The 25,551-nt window shown below is 41.1% G+C and overlaps 1 protein-coding gene across 1 annotated transcript in view; it reads right to left on the reverse strand.

Annotated features, from left to right (window-relative positions):
• The window catches only part of Cd109 (CD109 molecule), a 103,642-nt gene that overhangs the window by 57,235 nt on the left and 20,856 nt on the right, over window positions 1-25,551 (reverse strand). The window contains exons 5-14 of the mRNA XM_021656485.2: window positions 24,117-24,242; window positions 14,812-14,851; window positions 11,026-11,110; window positions 8,962-9,058; window positions 7,458-7,599; window positions 6,713-6,822; window positions 4,379-4,603; window positions 3,353-3,454; window positions 3,202-3,264; window positions 1,558-1,734 (exon numbers count right to left, since the gene is read on the reverse strand). Of these exons, the coding sequence (XP_021512160.2) occupies window positions 1,558-1,734; window positions 3,202-3,264; window positions 3,353-3,454; window positions 4,379-4,603; window positions 6,713-6,822; window positions 7,458-7,599; window positions 8,962-9,058; window positions 11,026-11,110; window positions 14,812-14,851; window positions 24,117-24,242 (1,167 nt within the window). The remainder of the gene's footprint in view (window positions 1-1,557; window positions 1,735-3,201; window positions 3,265-3,352; window positions 3,455-4,378; window positions 4,604-6,712; window positions 6,823-7,457; window positions 7,600-8,961; window positions 9,059-11,025; window positions 11,111-14,811; window positions 14,852-24,116; window positions 24,243-25,551) is intronic.

Below are 25,551 nucleotides of genomic sequence, written 5' to 3' on the forward strand. Positions count from 1 at the left end.
CTTCACTCAGGAACAAGCTCAATAAGAGCTCTCTGGAACAGTTCTCACAGAACTATCCAGGGTGTGAGTGAAAAACACCTCTTTCCAGAAAGGGAGTGGTCAGACCACACTCTCATCAGGCTCCTCTACCCTCTCCACGGCTCCTTGAACTTCATTGGTCTTTATCTATTAGTCGGACAAAATACGGCCCAACTAATACTTCATAAAGACCATGACTCCGTCATGAGGGAAAAGTTCCATTCCTGCTGAGGACCTCCATGTCATCCAGCTCAATCCCAACAGCAAACTGCGCCCTTGGTTACACTGGCCAACCAAGATGTCCCTCCAAGTGGCTGAACCATTGACTGGCTTCCTCCCATGTACGGTCCCAAACTGCTTTCCCTTCAGTCTTTTTTATCATCATCATAGAAAAGTCAGAGAATCCTATTTGAAATATTCTTTTTGAAAATATAATTGAAGTTTTCTATTTCATTTGTCCAAAAAAAATATTTCCTGGAGACATCTTTTATTATCCTGTGCTTCCCCAGTGTGGCTAATCTTACACACCAATCTTAGACTTGTCCCTAGAGGTCTCTGTCTCCCTATGTCTCCCTCTGTCTCCCTATGTAAGCCTCCATAACTCCCTCCTAAAATTAACTTTGTTTCAGGCAATTATTATAAAGTGACTTTTTTGACTGACACTAAAAAACATATTGCTATGTCTCCAAAAATTTTTCATAAGATAAAAAAAAATAGAAGTTTATATTATACTTAGAGGAAGTTAGTGTTACTCAGGGTTGGGGTGCAGTTCATTCGCCTAGACTCACTCTGTCATACAAAAAGATAAAATAAAATAACCATTTTAAAGAAGAGAAAGCATGAACCCAACATTTTAGCCATTTTTAAAGGAAATAGTAAAAGGGCTATACTCTACAGATCATGACACTGAAATTGCTTCTTAGAAAGATCAATGCAGCAGCCTTGAGCGAGAGCAACAGCTCATCCTGGCATCGGTGAGCTGACTAGGCTGGGTTTCTTCTGAGCCGGGCTGAAGTGTTCTCCGGTGCAAGGTGGTTACTGGGGCGAAAAGTACCCCAGGACTCATGCACCGGAGATAAGGCTCCACACAGAACCCGAAAAAGCAGAGCACTGGGATCACTGGGAGTTTGTCGGCAGCAGCTTCCGGGTGATGGAATAGATAATTCAAAGCCCAGCTCTGCTTCGGCACACAGCTGCAACAGTCCTCCCTCTCTCCTTACACCCGTCTCATTGCCACACCAAGGTCAACCCCAAACCCGGGTCTGTGTTGCCACTGGCGTTCCAGGCCAGAGCAATATTGACTCAACTATTTACACAATACTGAAGCGACTTCAGTGAACCTGAGTTAAAGTCTTAAAGACAGGGATCACAGCTGACACACAATAACTGGAGAGCTTAGCATGAAAATGCACATGTGCTGAATAGAGGGAAAATGCAAGTTTCCAGGCAATGCGGAGAGCTGATTCCTTTGTAAAGAAACATTACATTTCTCAGATATCCCTAAAAGGAAGCTTTAAGTACCATCACATAAATCCTTACCTTATTTTTAAAAACAAGCTGAACAGGGACTTTTATAACATCGTTTATAATCTCCCCGTCTTCTGCAACATAATACACAATTATACAGGCTTTTGGAGCCCAGGAAGCTTCTGGTGTTAAAGAGAAAGTTCTCGACTTTTGTTTGCCTACAGCCACCAACTGTCCCTTTGATACTACCTAAAGATAAAAAAACAAGAGCGTAATTATTTGCTAAAGATTGTCATATTTCAACTGAAGCTATATTTATAATAAATTTAAGGATACATATAAATTCTTCTTCTCAGTCTTTTTACATGCAAAAACTCTCTATGATAAATCTTGAGATAGGAGTTAAATTTCAACAAAAAAAATAGATATTGTGATTGTTAAGACCATCAGTTGAATCAATGAAAAATAAATGATAGTTGACAAAAAATCTACATACATTGAAAAAAAATAACATTAAAGCAAATACTAGCTTGCAGTAACATTCATGTCATCCTTTACAAATCTTATTTTTAGTTCTCAATTTTCATTTCTTTTTTGCACTTTTAATTTTCAATTGACACATAATATCTATACATGTTTATGGAATACACTGCAACATTTCAGTGCATGTATGCAATGTATAATGACTAAATTAAGGTAACTCGTCTATCTAGACCCTCATACATTGAACATTTTTTTTCAGTGCAGCGGAAATTTTTATTATTATTGTCCTCAGTCAAATTGAGTGATTCCTACCAATAAAACATTGTTAAATACTTTTAACGTGTGGATGTAAAAACTTTTTCTGCATCTATTGAGGCAAGTGCAATTTTTATATTAGCACGCTACATTAATATTTTGTACTTTTTAAATTATGTGTCTATGTCTGTTTCTGCATAAAGGTTTGTATATTTAAATACAGGTGCCCACAGAAGTCAGATTCCTCAAATCCCCTGGAGCTGAAGTTATAGGTGGCTGTAAGCTACCCAACAGGTATGCTCCACACTGGACTTGGGTCTTTGGTAAGGCAGTGCATACTCTCAACTGAGCCATCACCAGCCCAGCATGGAGTTCAGTGTGTCAGATAAGTGTCATTTCTGAGAGAGCGCTTGCTTGCACTGACCATTTCTTCATGTTGAACCTATTATTTCACAGAAAAAGAATAAAGAGCTCTAATGGTAGGGCTTAGCAAAACTATGAAGGCGTGATGGCAAGTTTTATTACATTTCATAATTCTCGCCGGTGGGTCCATGTTGTCTATATACCAGAAACTTACATTTTCCTCTTTGTGCAAAATTTAATTATCTACTTTAAATACAGTTGAAGAGAGAAAACTGATTACGCAATAAAAAGAGCAGACTAATTTGTAACAAGTTAGTCAAGTCTGGTGAAGATGTAAGGTAAATGTCACTCAAGATGGTTATAAACAGGTGTAAACTTAAGTTATGAGACACTATTAGCCTGCAAGGCAGCGAGGCAGGTAAAGGTGCTCGCTACATAATCCTCGTGGCCTCAGTTTAACCCTTGGAATCCATGGACGAAGGAGAGAACCAACTCTCAAAAGTTCTTTCTGACCCCCACATATAAGCCATGACACATGTGGCTGCATTTATAATGCACAGTCCACATGTGCACACACATATAATAATTAACAAAACCTTAAAATAAAGACATTACCATATAGCTTAAGTCCTCAAATTGCCTGTTGCCAGTAACCACCAATTCAAAAGGTGATCCCACCTAGGAAAAAAATATTAATTAATATGTACACCCCAATTTTAAGAATTTCAAATCATGTTGTAATGCTCAGGCGAGTCACCAGCGTTACCTTTACATGGTCCTCTCTGGTTTTAAGCTGGATGTATGTCCTACTAGGAGAGGTGAACATGCCGTGAACTGCCATAGAACTTACACTATCAAGAAAAGAAGCCTGCAACAAAAGAAAAAAATCCATAAATGTTCAACTTCAGTAACTTGAGGAGAAAGGCTGAGTTCTGAGTAATTATGGAAAGCCAGATTCTTTCATTCTTGCTTTCATGCAGAAACACTTTCACCAGACATCAGTTCCTCCTCATTTTAAAGGTCGAACTATAAAGAATTTGATAGGTTTGACACATAAGAAAAGGGTTTTGACATTGTAGCCCAGAAGAAGAAAACATAGTCCTCACTTAGAAACAAAGTTGTCTTATTAAATCCTAGCAGAAGATGAAATTAAACATAAAATAAAGCCTTTCCTTCTTCCCATACAAAGCTCATGCAGAAGCAAGAAACATCACACCCTGCTTGACCCTCCAAAGTCAAGAGTCAAAATATCAGCCCCAGCAAGCCTGGGGCAGTGGCACACACCTTTAATCTCAGCACTCAGGAGGTAGAGGCAGAAGGGTCGTGAGTTTGAGGACAGCTTATCCTACACAGTGAGCTCCAGGCCGGGCTGGCTGTGTGATGAGACTCTATCTCACAAAGGAAGAGCACAGATGAAAGGGCTCCGGCCAGTGTTGCTCCCTACCCTGTTAAGGCTCTGACTTTGGCAGTGCTGATAACCACAAGAAAGGCAGCACGAACCACGGGACATTCCCAGACAGACCATGCTGGGAGAGAAAGCTCAGGAAAGGTGACTTCAACTAACTGAAAACCAATGAAGATGAGGGCTTGAGGAGCCTCTCCATCACACTGCGATCTTTTTCTGTGGCCCTTAAAATGAAATTACAAGGAAGCACCCAAAGCAGACCTTGGCCACAGTGGTAAATGACTTCTAAGACTTCCTGTGCTCTCTCAGTTCTGAGGAAGTAACTGTCCCCCACAAAAATGACAACAGCAGTCATGCTGCCCCTGTGGACATGAAACCAGGTTGCACCTTCAGCTGTAGCTCACTGGAATTGTACAGGATTGGGAATTCGATCCTCAAGACTCCATTTTGAGGGATAGTGTAATTTATGTTCTGGACATCATCCGTTTCCTGGTCTTCACTGTACCACCTTCTCCAGATGTTGCTATTTTTCCTCTGGGTCACCGTTATGACTAAGTCATTTATTCTTTCTTCTTTGGTCAGCTCATTGCCATCAGAGCGGCTGACCTTCACCTAATTGTTAAAACAAAACATTTTAAGGCGGGTGATAGAAAAAGCAAGAGAGTTAAGCCCAGCTAATTGTAGTTTCTGTCTGTACCATGCTCATAATGCTGAACTTCCCCAGTCCACATGCAGGAACCCTTCTCCAGGAGGCACTTGGCCCCCACAGCTCCTTTGCGTCATAGCCCTCTTTCTGTTCTATCGCCAGCAGTCTGGCAAGAATGAAGATTTTTGTAAATACACACTTACATCCTGCCCTTCGGCTATCAGACTATTAAAATGAGGAACACACATCATTGGATTACACACACACACACACACACCCGGCAGGGATCTCATGCTGGAAGAAGAGAAAGCCCAGCATCAGCCAGAGGAGAAACTTTTCTCCCAGAGTTCCAGCTTATTAGATACCTTATAGAGACCGTGATAAGCCATCTGTTAGAGGGACCATGCCTTACCTCACCTGTGACTGTTTAGATATGCCTAACACTGCTCTCTACTCAAGCCTTCACTTGATGATCCCAACAGCAGACCTGGAGGGATGGAGTCGCTGGATCTCATTGTACCTCTTCCTACTGTAGCCATATTAAAATAAATCACCTTTTTGTTTTTCACCGCTACTTTGACTGCTTTAATCTGAGGACAGGTGGTCAAACATGGCTTACAGAGTCACTCGCTATGGCCCCACGTCTGGTAACACTCTGTGTCCCTGTTGGTTCCTTGTTCATTTTCCTTCTTCAAAACTTCCAACACTCTGGCTGGCTTAGCTTCATTGTTCTTTGTGATTACACCTTACCCTGGAGCTCATGTTTAATTGCTCCGTTTGCAGAAATCTCTGATACTCAATCACTCCAAATTCTGCACATTAATATGAAAGCAACCATCATATGTTTTTGTTTTGTTTTTACTAACCACCACAATCCTGACAGACTGGCAATCTCAATATGCCCGCCAACCTCACCCCATGCACACACACCCATCACAGCTGCTCCCAAACTCAGTGAGAACCAAGATCCACATTTCTCTGCCCTCCTTCTCCACCCCCGTAGTCACCACCACAGAACGACTGCCCTCTTCTCACAGTCCTTCAGCAGGTCTCCTCAAACACTGCATCCCTCCTACCCATCCATCTACACACACACACACACACACAAACACACACACACACACACACGCACACGCACGCACACACGCACGCACTCTATCCCACTCTCACCCCACCTGTGCTCACAGGCACCAAGTCTTCTCACTGCCTAGAGCATAAAGTCCAACCCACCCAGGAGGTCCTTTGAAGCTCAGAGTTTCTAGAGTTTCCTAAGCTTTGCCTCCTGTTTAATCAAGCCAAGTCCTCAGCTGCCAACGCCCAGGTCCAGTCACTTTTCTGAATACACTCTGATCTTGCCAGCCACAGCTCTTTTTTAATGACCTCATCTTGCTCCCTGCCTCAGATCTCGTCCTCATTCTAGGCTTCCTATTCCATGAGGCAACCCTTAATAACCTCCATTCCCATCCCCAAAGCCAACTCTCCCTTCCTAGGTCTCCCTCACCTTCATAAGCCTGTCCAAGCACATTGTGCCCTGCACGATGTAAAAATTCACTTTATTTGAGGGGTGGAGCATAAATATGAGCAGTGAATAAATGGCATACATATGAAAATGTCATAAAGAAACACAGCATTTTGGGTTTTTCCTAGAAGTTTTTTTTTTTTTTTTCAGTTAACTCAAATACTAAGAATTAATTCAACATTCTCTCTGAAAAAAGAGAACATCCTTGATAATTTTTAATACTATATCTTTGGTAAAATTAAAATTTAGTCCTTATAAAAATTAACATTAAACTAAAAATTGTGACTGTCATTTCTTCATTAATAAGAGCTTTGATGTTGTAATCTATATCAAATTAACAGCTAGTTAAATAAATTTTGAGAAAAAAAATTGGCTGTTTTTATAAACACCTTTAAAAAAAAAAGACAAAGGTCATTTGGAAGCAATTTCACATTCACATTTCTAAAGAGGAAAAGTAACCCGTCTCCTTTTAAAGACACTGAGTACATGATTTCCCACTCTGACTCATTTCACAGACACTCGCGATTATGGACTAGAAATAAATACACCAACTTACAGTGGCTGTAAAGTTGAGGGATGGCTTCAAGACGGTAGCATAATCAAAAAACTCAATGATGTAATCGTGTTGCTTGAAAAACACATTGGTACTTGCGTTTCTCGAGATACCTGTATGAGGGTTGCATCGTTTAGACTGTAAAGGGAGTATTTATTTCACCTTTGGCTTATATCCACCTAAGCTTCCTGCCGAAAGGACTGAAGACATCAGGGCACAGAAAGCCTACTTCCATTACTGACTACGGACCCACAGAAACACAGAATTTGAGCAGGCTATTCTCCCTCGGTGGCTTGTACACCAGGAGAAGAAAGCACAGACAGGATAGGTTTTGTTTGTTGGGTCGGCTGAATGGATCTGTTGAAACAGTAACAGAGGCTCCAAACCGCTAACTCTTACATCCTTATTAGAGGAGTAAACTGTCTGCGAAAGAGGTGAAATGTCAGAGGATAAGTCATGAAGGCTAAAAGAAAGGGGAGGAAGCCAGTCTGCTGAAAATGCAGGCCTCCTGTGTTGTTTTTCAGGCTGGAAAAACAGAGTTTAGACGGGGTAGGGGATGCGAAAGCCACTGTTATCATATGTGGTTAGAGTACAGGTTTCATAGAAAGCGTCCTAGAAACTCTACATGTTTTCAACATTAAACTCCCTCCCTGGAAAAGCAGTGTAGCTCCCTCCCCCCCCCCAGAGCGCTGGCACAGTTAGCGGGTAACAGACAGCGAAGGAGTCTACCTTCTCTAAAGCCACAAACCTGTGAGTGCTTCTGTCACAGTGGCTACGATCTCTATGGGCCCAGGGATGGAGGGGTCCATGTGTTCAGAACTCCCATCCGACAAATCCATCACCTTTTTCATCTCTTTATCATCAAAAGAGAAGTCTCTGGATCCATTTATCTGTTTTGTTTAAAAATTTCATTTCACTTTTCAACTTTAGGAATTCACATTCTAGAAACAAAACTCAAACTAAGTCGCACCTGACAGTTCTGGCTTACTTTATTCATTCATCTAATGCTAGGACGCTCTTAATTTTCTTGTCTTATTTTAGTAATTCTGTACAAAACTTTATTTTTTTTTTTTAGAAAAAAAATTAAAATTTCCACACTGTGATCTGAGTCACAATTTTTTTTTTCAATGCAGTTTATTCAGGAACCTCGAACAATCTTCTGACCCTGGGGAAAGCCAGCCCACAGCTTAAATAGCCTCTGGGTAGCCAACCCCAGCGTGCCATGTGGGCAATGCAGATAGGTCCACATACATGGAAGCAAGCCAGATCCTCAGCCTTAGCCAAATATGGAGTTGTTTGTGACAGAGAGCACTCACCATCGGGAAGGTGGAAGGTGGAAACCAGCTCCATCTTTAAGGTGCAGCATTACGCAGCTCTCTACAGTTCCCCCTTTTTGTTTTAGATGCATCAGGCAAGAGTAGAGGTCTGATCTCTGATATTAGAAATAAATTGGGACTTTGTACCGATGTTCATTTAGGTGTCATCCACCCAAAGAGCATCAGACCCGTCCAATACCTTTTTCTCAGAGGCGGGACCTGGGGCATCAACCCGCATGCAATCAGACATGCTCTTCTCTGGGTCCAAAGTGGCTGACCCTGAGTGCAGTACTTAGCTTCGCATCCTGAGTGTAACATTTTAGCTTTTTATGGTAGCCAACCATGCTTGGGGAGACTGTCCTGCTTCAATGGCTGTAAAGGCCTGAATGGTCATGGCTGCATTACGCTGTTGTGAGACTCTAATCTTGCATATACACCACAGGCAAACCAAGGAGACCAACACCAGAAGGCCTGCTAACGCTCCCATGCCCGCCCATCCTTCAGATGATTCATGGCTGCAGCAATCCATGATGATAATCCTGTGGCTAGTCCTGCATCCACTCTGGTAGAATTTACCGTGACAATGGCCACTCTCAGCTGCTCCATCTGAGTCACAATTTTTTATGCCCTCTGTATCACATTACATTGAAAATGGGTATAAACTTTCAAGAAGTACTGAATTCTCCTGTTGTTCCCCTAATCACTTTCTGGTTTTTGTTCATTGGCAATGTTTGAGACAGTCTCACAAAGCACCAGCTGGCCTCAGATTTGCTAGATGACAGAGGCTGGTCTTGAACTACGGATCCTCCTTTCTCCACCTCCCCAAGAGCTGAAACAATAGGTGTGTGTCACCCACCCAACTGGATGCTAGAACTATTTCTTAATCAAAATTTAAAATGTCCCCATTGTAGATTACAAAATATCTGCAAAAGTTACCTCAAAGTTTTTTGTGATAGTTTTCTTCTCTCCCCAGAAAGATACAGGTAAAAATGTAAGTGTTACATATCCCTTCACTGGCTTTCCATATGTATACCTGAAAACAATTTTTAAAATATTGTATTATTACATTTTCAACCCACTGGTGTCAGAGGAACACAACAAAAATATCATTTTCCTTTTTTTTTCATAATCAATACTTAATTTAATCCATCTCCAGGAGTTCTCATGGTCTTACAGATTTTGTACCCACAAGAGTCCATCATATGTGTGTCCATTCTAAAAGGGGATAGTGAGTGTATAGAAAGAAAAAATGGCACCAGAGCTACAAAAAATACACTAGAAGAAAGGTTAAATTGTGAAATCTGAGTACACCATATTTATGTGGCAAAAAGCAGGAATTATCCAGGTTCAGGTAGAACTATAAATTAGAGCCTGTGAGAGCAGAGCATAGCATCTATGGTTCTCTAAAAAAATATCATTTTCAATAGGCATACTTTAGCAATTCAACAGAAAAGCTTGCATTAAAAGCTCACCTCTCCTACAATTAAAAAAAAAAAAAAAAAAAGACACAAGCCAGTCATGTTAGCACTGTCATCCCAGCAGTCTGGAGCCTGAGACAAGACAAATTTCAGGGCTGCTTGAACTACTTCTCAAAGATCTGGCTCAAGAAAACATAAAAGAACAAACACAGCAAGAATGAAGAATGTTCTTAACAAATAGCGACTCTTCAGATAAGGTCTCCAAATGAAACACTGAATTAGATGATCAGTTCCAACACCAGCTGTCAGTGGCCTCCGACCACTGAGAGAACACGGAGGGCAAGCGAGCATTATAGAAAGGCACAGTTTCTCGGACAACGAATTCTACACAACTATGAAAATCTCTAGAAACCTGGACTGGCCACCACCTGCACGTCTACAAACTTCACAGCCTGTAAAAATATTTACATGTTAATTTAAGTTATAATCACCACAGCCAATTGTCACACCTCCAAGGATTCTCCAGGAGGGATCATCAGATCTTACACTATGGAGGACCAAATACACATACAGCTACCCAAAACACTGAGTTTGTTTTTTAGCAACTTTAATATTTTTTAACTACCGTTTAAAACTCATCTGCTTGCCTCAAAACACATTCTCTGCCATTTCACAGTTTTAATTTTATTCCCTTAATTACGTCCTCTCGTAATGCGACATTTCTTCATGGAAAGGAAAGGCGATCCTCAGTAAATCATTCCACTGCCAGAAAGTCTTTTTAAAACATGTGTCCTGGGTTCCTCCCATCTCTATTTCAAACCCTGGGCCAACCCTTTAAGCCAGTTTTGCTTTGCATCTTACAAATTGTAATAGTAAGCTGATGTTTCCCGAATCTGTCAATTAGACACAGAAGTAACCTCTCCTCTGGGCCAACTCCAAGCAAATTTAGAATTTTCCAAATTAAGAGAAAGAAAAAAAAATCCACTTTCAAATATACCAACCTTCCAAACAGGCAGAGTAAAGTTAGTGGGGGACCTGGCGGGAAACCACAGCGCCTAACATGGGCTATGTCTCGTCAACATGTAAGTAAAGGCCAAACCAGAATGCCAGGATTATTATATTGTTAAATGGTTGTTTCATATGGTAGTTCAGTGTACTTTAAAATAATAATTTAATGTATTCTCGTGGGCTATTTTCTTTTACTTTTAGTTTAAACGTGAACCAGGGGCTACAGAGAAATGACTCAGTGGTAAATTTTTTCCCAATCTGAGCCATTTCCCCAGTCCCTAAATACACAATGTTTCTGAAACGTGACAATGCATTCTATAACCTTCCTTAGTCACTGTTATGTGGGAAATATTTTAGGAGTGGCGGCTGGAAGTAGAGTTACAGATGTCAAGACTTTGTGGACATCTGTCCTGCGCTAAATGAAGTATTGCAGACAGTTGCTTACTATAGTAAGCATTAGGGACTTTTTAAAAAGCAAAACCTTGTGCGTGTATTCTTACGTGCATATGAAAAGCTTTTTGTCATACTGTTCCACAACAGTCTAGAGCCATACCAAAAGACAAATGCAACTTACTTTGCTGTGACGGTGCCACTTAAATTCTTGGCGTTCAATGAACAATACAACGGCATCTGCAAAGTGACCTCAAACTTTGGTAGCACTGCAAAAGAAAAGCAATCTTTTAAGGAATCTGTTTTACCAGCCTCTTTAGCTGAACCAAATAAAAATGAAGAACTGTTCTAATCAGTAGCTAATTGGTATTTCTGGAACTTAACATTTATTAGGAGCCACACACATACTAACATAGTTGTTCGCTTTTACTTGCTTACTTATCCATTTTGCACGTGTGTGTGTGAGTGCCTGAGAGTATGTATGCTCACTCCACAGGTGCAGGCGTCTGTGGAGCCTGTGGAAACGAGAAAGGGGAGCCCCATGAACTGGAGTTATACGTGTTTATGAGCCATCATGTGGGTGCTGGGAGCCAAACCTTGGTCCTCTACAGGAGAAGAAGCCTTCTTGACCGCGGAACCATTTCTACAGCTCCCGTAAAAATGTTCTACAATTAACGCCATTTTAAATAAAGTACTCTACCACAGGAAAAATGCTTGTACTTTTGGTTTGAGCCTATAGAAATGTTTTTATAATGTCACTGATCAAAGAAACAGATAAGACTCCTATAAGGGACCTCACCATGCAATTTACATATCAAAAAGACTGATAAATCAGTAATATACTCCAAACCTATGGGGCCAAAGACACCGAATGTGCAAAGACGATGCTAAACTCTAAACCAGTCTAGGAGGAAGTTTCAAAACACTCACATAGGGGACCTGTGAGACACACACACTCCCCTCTCCAAAGAAGTCCAAAAACTCTCTCTTCAAATACTGCATGTTGCCCAGCAATCACCCACAACCGTACCCCGTCAAGGCTGTGTCAACACCCAGCACCAATACAGTGAAATAGGAAAACAACAAACAAGAATTTTGCTCCTGCCAGCCCCAGTGGCTCACCTCTTTAATCCCAGCAGAGACAAGTGGATCTCTGTGAGTTCGAAGCCAACCTAATCTATTTAGCAAGTTCCAAGGAGCAGAAGCTACACATTAAGATTCTTTCTCCAAAAAAAAAAAAAAATAATAATAATAATAATAATAATAATAATAATAATAATAATGGGATGGAAGGATTCCTTGTAGAAGGAATTTCTTGTGTCTCCGTGGAAGCAACAAAAAGCTGTCAACAAAAAGCTAACGGCCTATTAGATGAGGCAGGAAATAAAGAGGGGGTAAGTTCCAGCAAAGAAGATAGACAGAGGTAGGGAGTGTCGCCTGGGACTCCGAGAAGGAAGAAGTCCTGAAACTGAGGAAGGGTATCCAGCCACGTAGAATGGAATAAACTGGTAATTTAAGTTAGGAGCTAGTCAAGGAAGAAGCCAAAGCTTATGGCCTAGACATTTATTCATAAATAATACAGTCTCGGGGTCATTATTTCAGGAACTGAAGCCCAGGGAGCACCCCGAGGCTACACTTCCCGCTGATTTCAGTAGAGCATTGACCAAAGGGAATCAGATGTGAGCTACGTGTTTAACTTTTCATTTCTAGTGATCACATCTTTAGAAAAGAAACAGCAGATGGGACAGGAGCTCCACAAGGAGAACAACAGAACCAAATAATCTGGTCTTTTCTGAGACTGATACTCCAACCAAGGACCAGGCACGGAGATAACCTAGAACCCCTGCACAGATGTAGCCCATGGCAGCTCAGTCTCCAAGTGGGTTCCCTACTAAGGGGAACAGGGACTGTCTCTGCCATAATCTGATTGGCCTGCTCTTTGATCACCTCCCGCTGAGGGGGTAGCAGCCTTACCAGGCCACAGAGCAAGACCTGCATCCAGTCCTGATGAGACCTGATAGAGTAGGATCAGAAGGAAGGGGAGGAGGATCTCCCCTATCTGTGTACTTGGGGAGGGACATGGGAGGAAATGAGGGAGGGAGGGGGATGGGGGGCTGAGGGAGGGGGCTACAGCTGGAATACAAAGTGAATAAACTGCAATTAATAAAAAAATAAATTAATTTTAAAAAATCAGTTTTGTAATATTTTTCTTAACCTGTCTAAAATCTTATTGTTTTAATATTTAGTCAAAATTTAAAACTTACTGCTAACCAACTTTCTTTCTCTTGCACTAAGTATTGGAAATCTGGTATGACTTTTACATGTATAAAACATCTTTACTGAAACCAGATACATGTCAAAGACTGTACACCTGTGTAGGGTGAGGGGCTCTGCGTGACACACATGGTTCCAGGCAAGGGGTTGCCGAACAGTAAGGGCAGTATAAGCTAAGAGCAGCTTTTACTAATTATAACTGGTTGGAAAATACAAGAGAGAAATGTGTTGTAATGCACAAGCTTACTGCATGACAGCAGCATTCGCTTACGTACTGTGTCCACTATCATTCTACAGAGACAACGATGAACTGTTACAGCAGAAACCTATGGCCTACAGAGTCCATAATACCACTTTCAGTCCCATTACAGGAAAATACTTCACTGGTCTCTGTTCCAGGCCATGACGTATGGATGTGAAAATACTGGGGGAAGCCAGCGCTCAAGGAGACAGAAGCAGGTGGGTCTCTGTGAGTCTAAGGCCAGCCTGCTCTACAAAGTGAGTCCAGGACAGCCAGGGCTATTACACGGAGAAACCCCTGTCTCAAAACGCAAGGAGGATGAGGAGGATGAGGATGAGGAGGAGGAGGAGGAGGAGGAGGAGAAGGAGAGGAAGAGGAAGAGGAAGAAGAAGAAGAAAATACTATTGCAGATAGAGGAGATGGAATCACAAAGATGTAACAAACTGTGTTTCAGAATTCTTTTGCCTAAATTATAAAGTGATCATAGGGTGTTAATGTAAATCAAATTAAAGGGCTCATCTGTAAGCTTGAAGCCACAGGTCTTGGGCTTTCGCTCCTCTCTGCGTCCTCTCTATCCACCAAGAACAGCCAGACCCACTGCTTTCCTGTGTGCACTTATAAATGCAATGTGCCGTCTCCACGATGAAGATGTACCGGAGAGAAACACCTGTCTTCACTGTGTTGACAGATAAAGATACACAGAAGGTAACTGATGGCAAAATTGGCAGTTGGGGTTTTTGTGGCCCTTGGAACTGAACCCAGGGCTTTGCCCATGCTCTCTACTGAACTGTGACCCGGCTCCAATGTTCGGTTTTCAGAGAGTCAAAAAATTAACATTTTATAAGTACAGCAGTACAGGAAGCAGGAAGCCAGGTACTTGGGAGGCTGGGGTGAGAAGAAAACCACAAATCTGAAGCTAGCCTGGTCTACAAAGCAAGTTCCAGACAGCACCGCATGAAGAGACCCTCTCTGAAAACAAACAAGGCTAGAGAGATGACCAGCACTTAAAAGCACTGACTGCCTTCCCAGGGTTGATTGGAAGCACCACACGGCAGCTCACGACCATCTGGGATTCCAATTCCATGGCAACTGATACCTTCTTCTGGCTTCCTCGGGCATAGCACACATGCAGGGCACAGACATGCATGACAGGTAAAACATCCGTGCTCATAAAATAAAAGTAAGTAAATCCAAAAAAAAAAAACAGAAAAAGAAAATTTATCACAAAAAAACTAACATTGTTGAGCATTAGATATTGCCTCGTTTTTCTTCATAATGTAACTTCAGAACATTTGCAGAGGAAATATATGTTCAATCCTACAAGGATTACTAAGGTTTTCTCTTTCTTGGGATCTTTATTTTAAATGCCATGTCTCTTGAAAATTTCTCATCTCTAGAGAAAGTAATAAATGGACATTTTTTTTCCATCAAAATAAATTGAAGAAGAACTCTTACCATATTCTGAGACCTGGAAAGATTGATAATAATGCTGATCCTATTGGGAAGAAAAGACAAAAACCAAAGATGAGTTAGTTTATTTTATCCTCTTATCTGCAAAAAAATCTTAGAAAATTAATGTTGAATTACATTTATAATGGTTAAAGGATCAAAACCATTTATTTTCATCTGTGGACATTTGCTTTTAGTCCACTGCAATCTCAGGTTTGTGAAATGGAGTTTTCTTACTAATTTGTTTATATGAAAATAATTATAAGTCATTTAAACAAGTTGTCTAATCTGATTTTCATCATTTGCAAAACAAAAATTAGGTTGAAGAGTTCATAAATTTATAAAGCCATAACAACACATATCAAACTAACAGAAAATGACTTCAAGTTTGTTCTGAATATAGTTCTTTAAAAAACAGAAAAAATAAAATTACTCATAATAAAAATTATTTATAAATATGTAAGACAAAGTTATCATGAACCAACATATTCCACCTTCTAATTCCTGGAAGTACTTTTCTACTGTAACGTTTAAATCAATACATCCTGCCCTACTTTAACAGATATCATTAATTAATCCCTTTTTCAAGACTCACAAGAAAACAGGTCTCCTAATATATCATTTTCTAACCCAGAACTCTAACTACAAATTCTAAATAACAAAAAACCTTGCTAAAACAGCTAAGTAACTTCATTAAAGATTGCGCTCTCTAAACCTAATCATCTATATTTGTCATAGAAACAGAGCTTCAATGATAAAACAGCAGCTTTCCTAGAAATCATAACTGAAGTGTCTGTTTTAAGTTGTTTTTTTGTTTGTTTGTTTGTTTGTTTGTTTGTGTTTTGTTTTGTTTTGAGTCGGGATCTCTCTTTGTGTAGCCAAAGACAGCCTGGAACAGATTATGTATGTGTGTAACCTAAAACCAGGGGTAATCCTTCCATTTGTGTCCCACAGCACCACACCTGGTTCGTATTACTTAACCTTAAAGAAAGATGCAGTAAACTTCATAACATAAAACAAATCTCTCTACGCTGACAAATAGTTTTCTAGGTCTGGGATGCAGAGCAGTAAGGAGCCCTTGATGAGCACAGACCAGGCTCCAGGCTGAATCGCCAATGCTGAGCAAAGTTGCCTGATCCTAACAGATACATCTGCAGTACAACTCCTGCATCTAAGGTTCAGGGAACATCCCAAAAGAGGGAGCAGAAAGGGTGCTAAGAGCATACTGCAGCAACATGGCTGCCTAAATAAGACTCACCCGATGACAGCACTAACAGACTTGATAACATGGAAGGGGAAATCTCATGGACCCCCACTTCTAGACAAAGAGCTATAGGCAACCAGCAACCGCTGAGAGAGGGAGAATCAGTCTTCCCTAGGGATAAACAAACCCCTCCCAAAATTGCTTTATCTAATACCAAGTGGTCAGCCTTGAAGACTTGTACATAGAAGCAACACTAAATAGATGCAGCAGGTTGTGTTTATATATTTATTCGTGAGTGTGTGTGAGTGTGTGTGAGTGTATGTGAGTGTGAGTGTGTGTGTGTGTGTGTGTGTGTGTGTGTGTGTGTGTGTGTGTGTTCTTGGAGCACTTGGAAAACGAAAGGGAGTTTACTCATTGACAAACTACAAGGAACAGCAGGGCTAAGAGTATTTGCTATGTTGGTGCACACCTTTAATCCCAGAACTCGGAAGGCAGAGGGCAGTTGGATCTTGGAGTTCTAGACCAGTCTGGACTACAGAGAGAGTTCCAGGGCAACCAAGGCTACACAGAGAAACCCTGTCTCAAAAAAAAAAATAAAAGAAAAAAGAAAGAAAGAAAAAGAAAGGAGCATACGCTGTGTTGGGGCTGGTCTGCACCACCGGAATGCTGAAGCAAAGAAGGCATTAAGAATTTCCCTCCCCTGAACTTAGAGTGTATAAATCATCACAGGTGTGTTCTATACAGACCTAAACAACTTCAGGCCGGGTGGGACCATGTCGAGAAGAAAAGGAGGTGTGCACTCCAATTGCACGGGAGCTGAAAGAGGGGTTAAGAGCTGCCAATCAATGGAGACAGTCAAAAGTCTCTGAGCTTCTTTAGAACAAAATATCCCCCAGCAATTAAAAGAAAAGTGTCAAGATTTCCACAGACTAGTTCAAAGAAGGAAAGGACCTGCTTGTGGTGGCTCAGGCCTTCAATCTCAGTGACTCAAGAGGCCGAGGCTGGAGGGTCATGAGTTAAGTTCAAAGCCGGTCTGCGTATTATCTCAAAAATAATAGGGAAATAAAAATTAATAGGAATAAGCAAAGACCACTCTATGGTAGAGTGCTAGCCTAGCATGCGTGAGGCCCTAGGTTCAATTCCCCATACTGAAAAACAAAAAAAGGAGAAGGAGAAGGAGGAGAAGAAAGAGAAAGAGAACAAGGAGGAAGAGTAGGAGGAAGAGGAAAAGACAATGGCAATGACCTCAGTAGACTCCAGTGTCAGAAGATCAATAAACACAGTCAGCCATATTTTAGGAGGACAGATACCAGCTTATTCTATGTCTCATCTTTATACATCAAGCAGGAATTTTTTTAAATTCATCTAATTCAACCTGGACAAATCACAGGTGTTGATATACCAGAGGTTTTTGTGTGTCAACTTGACATAGAGTCATCAGAAAGGAAGGAGCCTCAGTTGAGAAAATGCCTCCATGAGATCCAGCTGTAAGGCATTTTCTCAATTACTAATCAGTGGGAGAGGGCTCAGCCCATGGGGGGGGTGCCATTCCTGGGATGGTGGTCCTGGGCTCTGTAAGAGAGCAGGCTATGCTTTTTTTTTAACCAATTTTATCGAAAGAAAGAGAGAAAAAGAAAGAAAGAAGAAGGAAGGAAGGAAGGAAGGAAGGAAGGAAGGAAGGAAGGAAGGAAGGAAGGAAGGAGAAAAAGAGAGAGAGAGAGAGAAAGATAGAAAGAAGCTAAACAAGCCATGGGAAGCAAGCCAGTAAGCAGCACTCCTCCAGGTGATAGACTTTGCATCAGCTCCTGCCTCCAGGTTCCAGCCCTGCTTGAGTTCCTGTCCTGGCTTCCTCCGATGATTAATTATAATTTGGAAGTGTGAGTCAAATAAACCCTTTTCTCCCCAACTTGCTTTTTTTTTTTTTTTTTTTTTTTTTTGTCATGGTGTTTTTGTCACAGCACTAGAGACCCTAAGACCCAGTATTCTCCAGAGCTCCCCACACAGACTGAATCTTCTCTAACTGCCACAAGCATTTGTCTGTGACACATGGCTGTTCTGGAGTCTATCTCTGTCACTTAGCTCAGAGCCTCACTGCACCTCCATCTCCGCCTCCTTTGCTGCCCTCCAAGTCCTCAGACCCCTTCTGGTCCATCTACTTACAGCACACACTTATAGAACTGTGATTTTTCCCGTAGTCCCTCAGCTGAATCACTAGGGACTCCCAATCCAGTGCTCTCTGCATTTGTGCATGAGGTCTGGAGACCTGGAGCATCTTGCTCTCTATGTTTGACACAGGAAGCCTAGGATCTCTGAGGTCCTTGTGACTCCCAATCTAGAGCTCTGTGTTACATAAAAGCCACTTCCACATGTATAGTGACTGGGGTTGCCTCTGGTCTTTCACACAAGAGATAAGTCCCATGTTTCCAGCATCCTTTGGAATCCCTTCTAACCTGAATACACTTGAATCTATTATCTATAAAGTATTAATCAATCTTCTTCCTTTTTTTTTCCTCTTATTTTTATCATGAAATTGGAAAAAAAGCGTAAAAATAAACAAAAATCACGATGGAAACATCACAATATAAAAGTGTCACTATATTTATGCTGAGTTACTTGGAGGAATGACAGTTAATAAAAGGATTTGCCAAGTGACTGAAAATGTTTATTAACATTTACATTGCCCTTTCCTTGCTGTATTTGGAGCCCAAACATCTGTGCTCGAAACTGTCGTTATGATGTCTTGCTCTAGGAATTTCAACCCAAATCATGCAGAGTCATCTATGATGGGCTTAACAAATAAAAGATGTCCAGTTTCCACCCGGGAGCCACTGAATCAGAATCACTAAGGCTGGAGTGCACACATAATGGATCCATTCACCCATCATCCATTTTATTTGACCATTCATTCATGTACTCCTTAATAAAAATCGAGTATCAGGAGCTATGCTGGAAATTGGCTCTACCTCCCCTGAAAGGAGAGTCTGGTCTAGTGAAAAGGAGCTTATGGAATATATTTACATGAATTTACAAACTATAACGAACAGTACGGGTTGAATTTGCAAAGACTAAAACTGGAGATGAGGTGCAGAAGTAGAATCAGACCGAGTAAGGCCTTGGTTAAGCAATGGGGAAGCATGGATTTTACTCTTCGAGCAATGAGGAGTGTTTGGAAAGCTTTAAGCTGGAGGATAACGTGATCCAGCTACTGTTTAGATTACATTTATTGCTGTGTGCAAGAACAGGTCGCAAGTGAGGAAATAAGTAAATTTACGGAAGGTGACTAAGAAACACTGATAATCTCTAGGGAAACTGTGGCGGCAGCTTTGACAAGGGATGTAGAACAGGAAAGAGAAACGGGTCCATCGGAAATGCACATAAGAGTCAATGGCACAGAAGTCGTGGAGGCTGGCTATGGGTGGGTGGTGAGCATAAAATGTCAAGGAGAATGCCAAACTTTTCAACTAGCACAGCTGGCAGGAGGGTGGAATAATTCAGTAAAGTTGAAAATGCTGGAAAAGAGCCAGATATGGTGGGAGAAGATCGCAAGGATGGTGGCAGTCTGGGAATCAGAGACCTCTCAGAGAAAGGCACACACACACACAGCACACGCTCACTCATTATTACTTCAAAATCCTGAAAATGAGAGAAATACACCATGACCAAATGCAATTTAACTCATTCCAGAAATGTTAACAGTCAGTAAACGACTGCCTTATCCTATAAATCAGTGTTTCTTAACTTCCTTAACACTGGGACCCTTTAATACAGCTGCTCATGTTGTGGAGAACACCAGCCATACAATTATTTTTTTTTACTAGTTCATAACTAATTTTGCTACTGTGATGAATCGTAATACAAATACCTGTGTTTTCCAGTGGCCTTAGGCAGCCCCTGTGAAAAAGTCATTCTACCCACAAAAGGGTTTTGACCCACAGGTTGAGATCTGATGCTATAAATGAACAAGTTGGATCAATGGCAAAGGGCCCACAGAGTGATTCTCTAAAGCACCCCTTTCCTGACTTAGGGAAACGTGTGACTAAAAAATGCCACTTTCTGGTTATCCACAGTCACTACCCATCAGACGCCTCATAAAAGCCTCCAAGTCTAAGGCACAGTCTTCCCACTGGGGTGCTGATATCATTCCATAGTTTTTCTACAAATAAAATGAGATTTCAACTTTTTCTCCTGAAAATAATTTTCCCCAGTTTTATACTGAGAATGGTTACTGCCTCAAAAAATAAAAATTTAAAAATTTAAAAATAAAATAAAATAAAATAAACCATCATATATGATGCTGAAACATTATATTCCACCCATGGTCATGACTCACTGCTAAAACAAAAGAAGGTAATAAAATATAAAGCCCTCAATGTAAAGCAAGAGTCAAACAAAGACAAAAACCAGAAGTGAGGCCTCTGCCAGGACCAATATTCAAACATGCCTTTGAGTACACTGACACCTGCTGGCCGACAATTTTGTTAAAGGCAGTCTATTTTTCTCTTAGTTGTACGCCTCATATTGACATTTCATAAATAAGCACTTGGTGTTTGTCTTTATCAAAAAGATGACGATACCTTCTAAAATGTAAATGGGAGGAAGCCGCATTTAGATAAGGACATCTAATAACTGTTAACTTATATGCAAGCACTGTGCCAGGTCCGGGGGCTGGAACCACAATCATCATATATTTGTAAATTATCATTACTGGTCATTACTCTAGTGCGGATAGCCTGAGTCTTAAAGCAATATAGTGACTAGAAAGCTTCCACTGATTCTGGATGGGTCTGAAGACCAAATGGAAGGTCAAAAAAGCTCTCCTTTCCTACATAAGTATACTTGAGACGTTCATTTGCCAGGATGTGGTCTTCCTGTCATAAAATGGACATGGTCATGTCCATATCACAGAATTATATATGAAGAACAAATGAGAACATAGAAACAATATAGAAACACTGCATCTTGCTTTCCCGGTAGCAGACGTCAACCCTCATAAAATTCACTACACTACATGCTTATTATATAATATAAATATTTATCTCATTATAAAAGTGTGTCAGCCCACTGCTTATAGTGAGAGGCACTTGAAGATCAGAACTTCTCATCATGTCCAATAGCTCCTGCATCTTCTTCGGTTTTATATTTTTCTAATGTCTAGATTTTTGTTTTGGGTCATTAGTACACTAAAGTATGAATCAGGAAAATAAGTAAATGCCTCACTACAATTTTTCAGATATTAATTTTAATATTTATTAATTACTCGATGCACGTATAGAGCTCTTTCGCAACACTGCCTCCAATATTCTTTAAAACTGTATCACACATTCAGTAAGATCAGCTAAACGAACACGGTTAAAATTGAAAGACACCACTGGCCATTCATGTAAGAGCCAAGTAGGACCCCGGCACTGACTCCTTACCATTAAGTCAGTTCCCACAACTGTTTTCCATAGGACTCCTTCATTATGCTGCTTCAGGCAAGCGCTCCTTCCTACATCCCACCTCACCCATCATAGCGAACATCTTCTGGCATTTACATAAAAACTAATTAAATATTATTCATCTGTATATCATAAAATATAGAGTAATATAAATATTACATGCTCAATGACCAACATATCTCATAAGTAGGTGACAATGAGCTTATCAGTTACACCAGGTATTTCCTCTTGGCTGGAGCCTACAAAGGATCACCCCAAGACAGAGACATGACAGGCAACCTGACCCATCATCTGGACATGCTACTTTTAAATAGAGCAAGCCATGTGTGGTGGTACATGCCTGTAATCCTGGCACCCCAGATACAGAGGCAGACATAAAATGAGACCCTGTCTCTAAAATAAGTAAATAAGTTGGCAGTTGAGACACACGCCTTTAATGCCAGCACTTGGGAGGCAGAGGCAGGTAGATTCCTGTGAGTTTGAGGCCAGCATGGTCTATGGAGCAAGTTCCAAAAAAGCCAGGGCTACATGGAGAAATCCTATATCAAAAAATGATAGATAGATAGATAGATAGATAGATACATACATACATACATACATACATACATACATACATATACACATACACACATACATAGCAAAAGTACCAACCAGAAAGACCCAAGAAGTTAAATATCTTAAATACCTCAAAAACTAAAGTACAATATTCCTCTGGGTTGCTCCCTTATGAATATCTTAGTAATACAACTATAAGTCTAAGATGTCATAAAACCCACATTTCTACATGCTTGCCAAAATCCTCTTATCACACATAAGTCATATTTGAATAAAGAATATCTGTGTTGTAGAGAAGGGAGCATGAGACAGGGGGAGGAAGGACAACCTGATCCTAAAGACCTTTGAAAAGGCCATATAGAAACCTACTACATACAGAATATTACAGGCTATTGTCACTGTCCCTGGTTACCCTCCGTAACTTGATAACAAGGCCCTACTGCAGAAGACCCCACATATTCGAATTATAGGACATGGAAAAGTCAAGCTGGCACCAGTCTGCAAGCTTATTCCCTAATGGCTCTCTAGAAGGTTCTATCTGCGCTACTAAGGGAGGGAAATAATCAAGTCTTACTCAGTTGTGACCCTGTATCTACAATAGCAAAATGTGTGCAGCAGCTGCTCAAATACTATTCAAGTAACCAACCACTTTTTGCTCCACAAGACAAAACTCATGCCAGGTACTGTTAACTAGGTCAAAAGCACATGGCTGGCTAGGTCGCAGGCCTTAGAAGAAAACCTAATAATAACCTAACTTCCGCTAAGCAGGCACAAAATTAAATTACCTCCTACGTTCTTATCTTTAAACCCATAGATGAATGCATCTCTCAAGCCTTATCAGTTGGGCTTCTTTTTGTAGTAGACAGTGATGAACACAGAAGCCCACAGCTAGGCAACATGCCTAAAACAAAAGATTACGAAATGACTAGCTTCAAACACAACATCTGTATCACACCCCCTCACCTTCAAGGCTCAGGTATCATCCTGAAAGAGAGGGTAGAAAGAGTAGAAGAGCCGGAGGTAAAGACCATGACAGGGCCACAGCACACAGAACTCACGGTGGCTATACACGCGTGAGTAATGCCTGCACAAGAGCAAGCCAGCCAAAGTCCCACCATGGGTGAGGGGAGAACTCATAAGGTCCTACCTCTATCTGGGGAACCGTTGGCAGCTGATGCCAGCTGGGGTTGGCAACTGGTAGTCCTGGGTGCTGTAAGAAAGCAGGCTGAGCAAGCTATGGAGGGAGCAAGCCAATAAGCAGCACTCCTCCGTGGCCTCCAGGCTCCTGCTCTGATGGAATTTCCTGCCCTGACTTCTTTCAGTGATGGGCTGTGATGCGGAAGTGGAAGTGACATAAACCATTTCCTCCACAAAGTGCTTGTGATCACGGCATTTTACCACAAGAATAGATTTTAAAGAGAAGTGATGCACTCCTGAGAAGCTGAGGCAGAGAGCAACGGAGGTCACTGCACTGTCCCTCCCTGTTAGGTCATGCACCTGAGGGAAGTAAATAACGGAGCAGGTAGAAACTGAGGAGAAAGGCCTGCAGAGCAGGAGTCCATGGCACTCTTCAAAGCTGCCTTTTCTCTTAACAGGAACAAAGCAAGTTTGTCCAATCATCCATTTTAATTATTATTCTGAATCACAAAATGTGCCAAACAAATAGCTTAGGGTTCTGTACCCAGTCTTAAATGAGTCTGTGAATGCAATTAATAAGCAAATATTTAATCAGTTTTAGAGTAAAATGCCAAAATGTTCAAACCTTTAAACATCCTATGATAGCCAGGTTTGATGGCGCATGCCTGTGGTCCCAGGACTCCGGACACAGAGGCAGGCAGATCTCTGTGAATTCAAAGCCAGCCTGGTCTACAAAGCCAGTTCAGGACAGCCAAGGCTACACAGAGAAAAAAAAAAATCCCATGATAGAAAAAAGACAATGACTATAATGAAGGCTAGTCTGTTGGAAAATATAGCAGATTAACAATGAGTCACTTAAATTGTTGAGATGTTCATAGTAGTTTACTTCTGTCCATAGAATGACTTAGGAGAAAATTTTACCATATGAACAATTTAAATCATTTTCTGTCCTCCCCAAAAAATATATTTATACTCACATTCACTTGAACCTGAATGGACCAGTCACCAAGTATTGGATCCGAGGATAATTGAAAAGTTTTGGAAACGACCCCGAGGTCACCTTGCTGAGAAAACCACTGCTGGATCAAATTAGACTTCGGATCCTAAAACAAAAGCCAAACCACATTGTTAACTGTGGAAGAGTGTCCAAGTGCAAGTGGATTCAACTTAGTGACAGTCCCTGGCAGGACTACCAGACCCACCTCCCCGGACATATCCAAAACTTTGCCCCAAAATATGACACTAAGATAGTGTAATGGCTAAACTCCACTGTCAACTAGACTAGAGTTTGGGATCACCCAGGAGACACAGCCCTGGGTAGATCCTGTGGGTGGATCTGTGGAGGTGTTTGCAGAGAGGTTTGCCTAAGGATGGAAGGCCCACCTTAAAAAGGAGGCTAGCAACCCAGAATAAATAAAGGGGGAAGAAAGAGAGAAGCTGAAGACAGGCAGAGCTCATCTCCTTCTGCTTCCTGCACATGGATGTAGTGGGACCAGCTGCTTCTCTCTCCTGCCACCATGGTGACAGCTGCTCTTACCACCACCACCTGCCATAATAGACTGTACCTTCAAACTAGGAGCTTAAGGTTGCTCTGAAAGGTATCTTGTCATAGCAATGAGAAAAATAAAAAAAAAAAAAATACAGAGAGCTTTTGAAAAATGAAAGATCTGTACCACTGAAGACAAATCAAAATTTATTTCTTTCGAGTTACTTCTCCTGTGACCATGTTGATTCTGATCTGCCATTTAATTCCTGACACCACAGTTCCTTCTACAGAGGACGCAGAGCATGCATTCCAACAAACCTACATGGACAGCTTAAAGAAAACCCCCACTAAAGTACAAACTAGTGCACACATATGAAAATCAAAATAGAGGGTCCTCAAGAAGCTAGGCTAGAATTACCACGTGGCTCTGCCACTCCTCAGCGTGCATTCAAAAGTGTCCACATACTTATACATCCATGTTTATAGGGTACTAGTCACAATAGACAAAATATGGAACCAGATTAAATGGCCACCAACAGAGAAATGGATGAAGAAAATGTGGTCTATATGCACAATAAAGAATGAAGTTCCACTTGCAGGAAAATGGATGCAACTGAAAAGAATAGGTTAAGTGAAATAAGCCAGACTCGAAGAGACAAATAGCTTATTCTGTCTCATACATGGAATCTATATTTCAATGTAGAGGGAGTGTGTGTGGAGAGAGAGACAGAAACAGAGACAGAGAGACTGAAAGTAGAGATTGTACTATATAGGGGGAGAAGTCTCAAGGACAGAGAAATGAGAGGGAAAAGAATGAATACCACTTTGGCCATTGTATGCAGATATATATTCATGTCATACGTGTAACATGAAAGACTCTCTAGGGGCGGGAAGAGAACTAGGGGATGACAGAAGAGAAAGGGTAA

This window comes from Meriones unguiculatus, chromosome 6 (genome assembly GCF_030254825.1).
Source record: "Meriones unguiculatus strain TT.TT164.6M chromosome 6, Bangor_MerUng_6.1, whole genome shotgun sequence".
NCBI lineage: Eukaryota > Metazoa > Chordata > Mammalia > Rodentia > Muridae > Meriones > Meriones unguiculatus.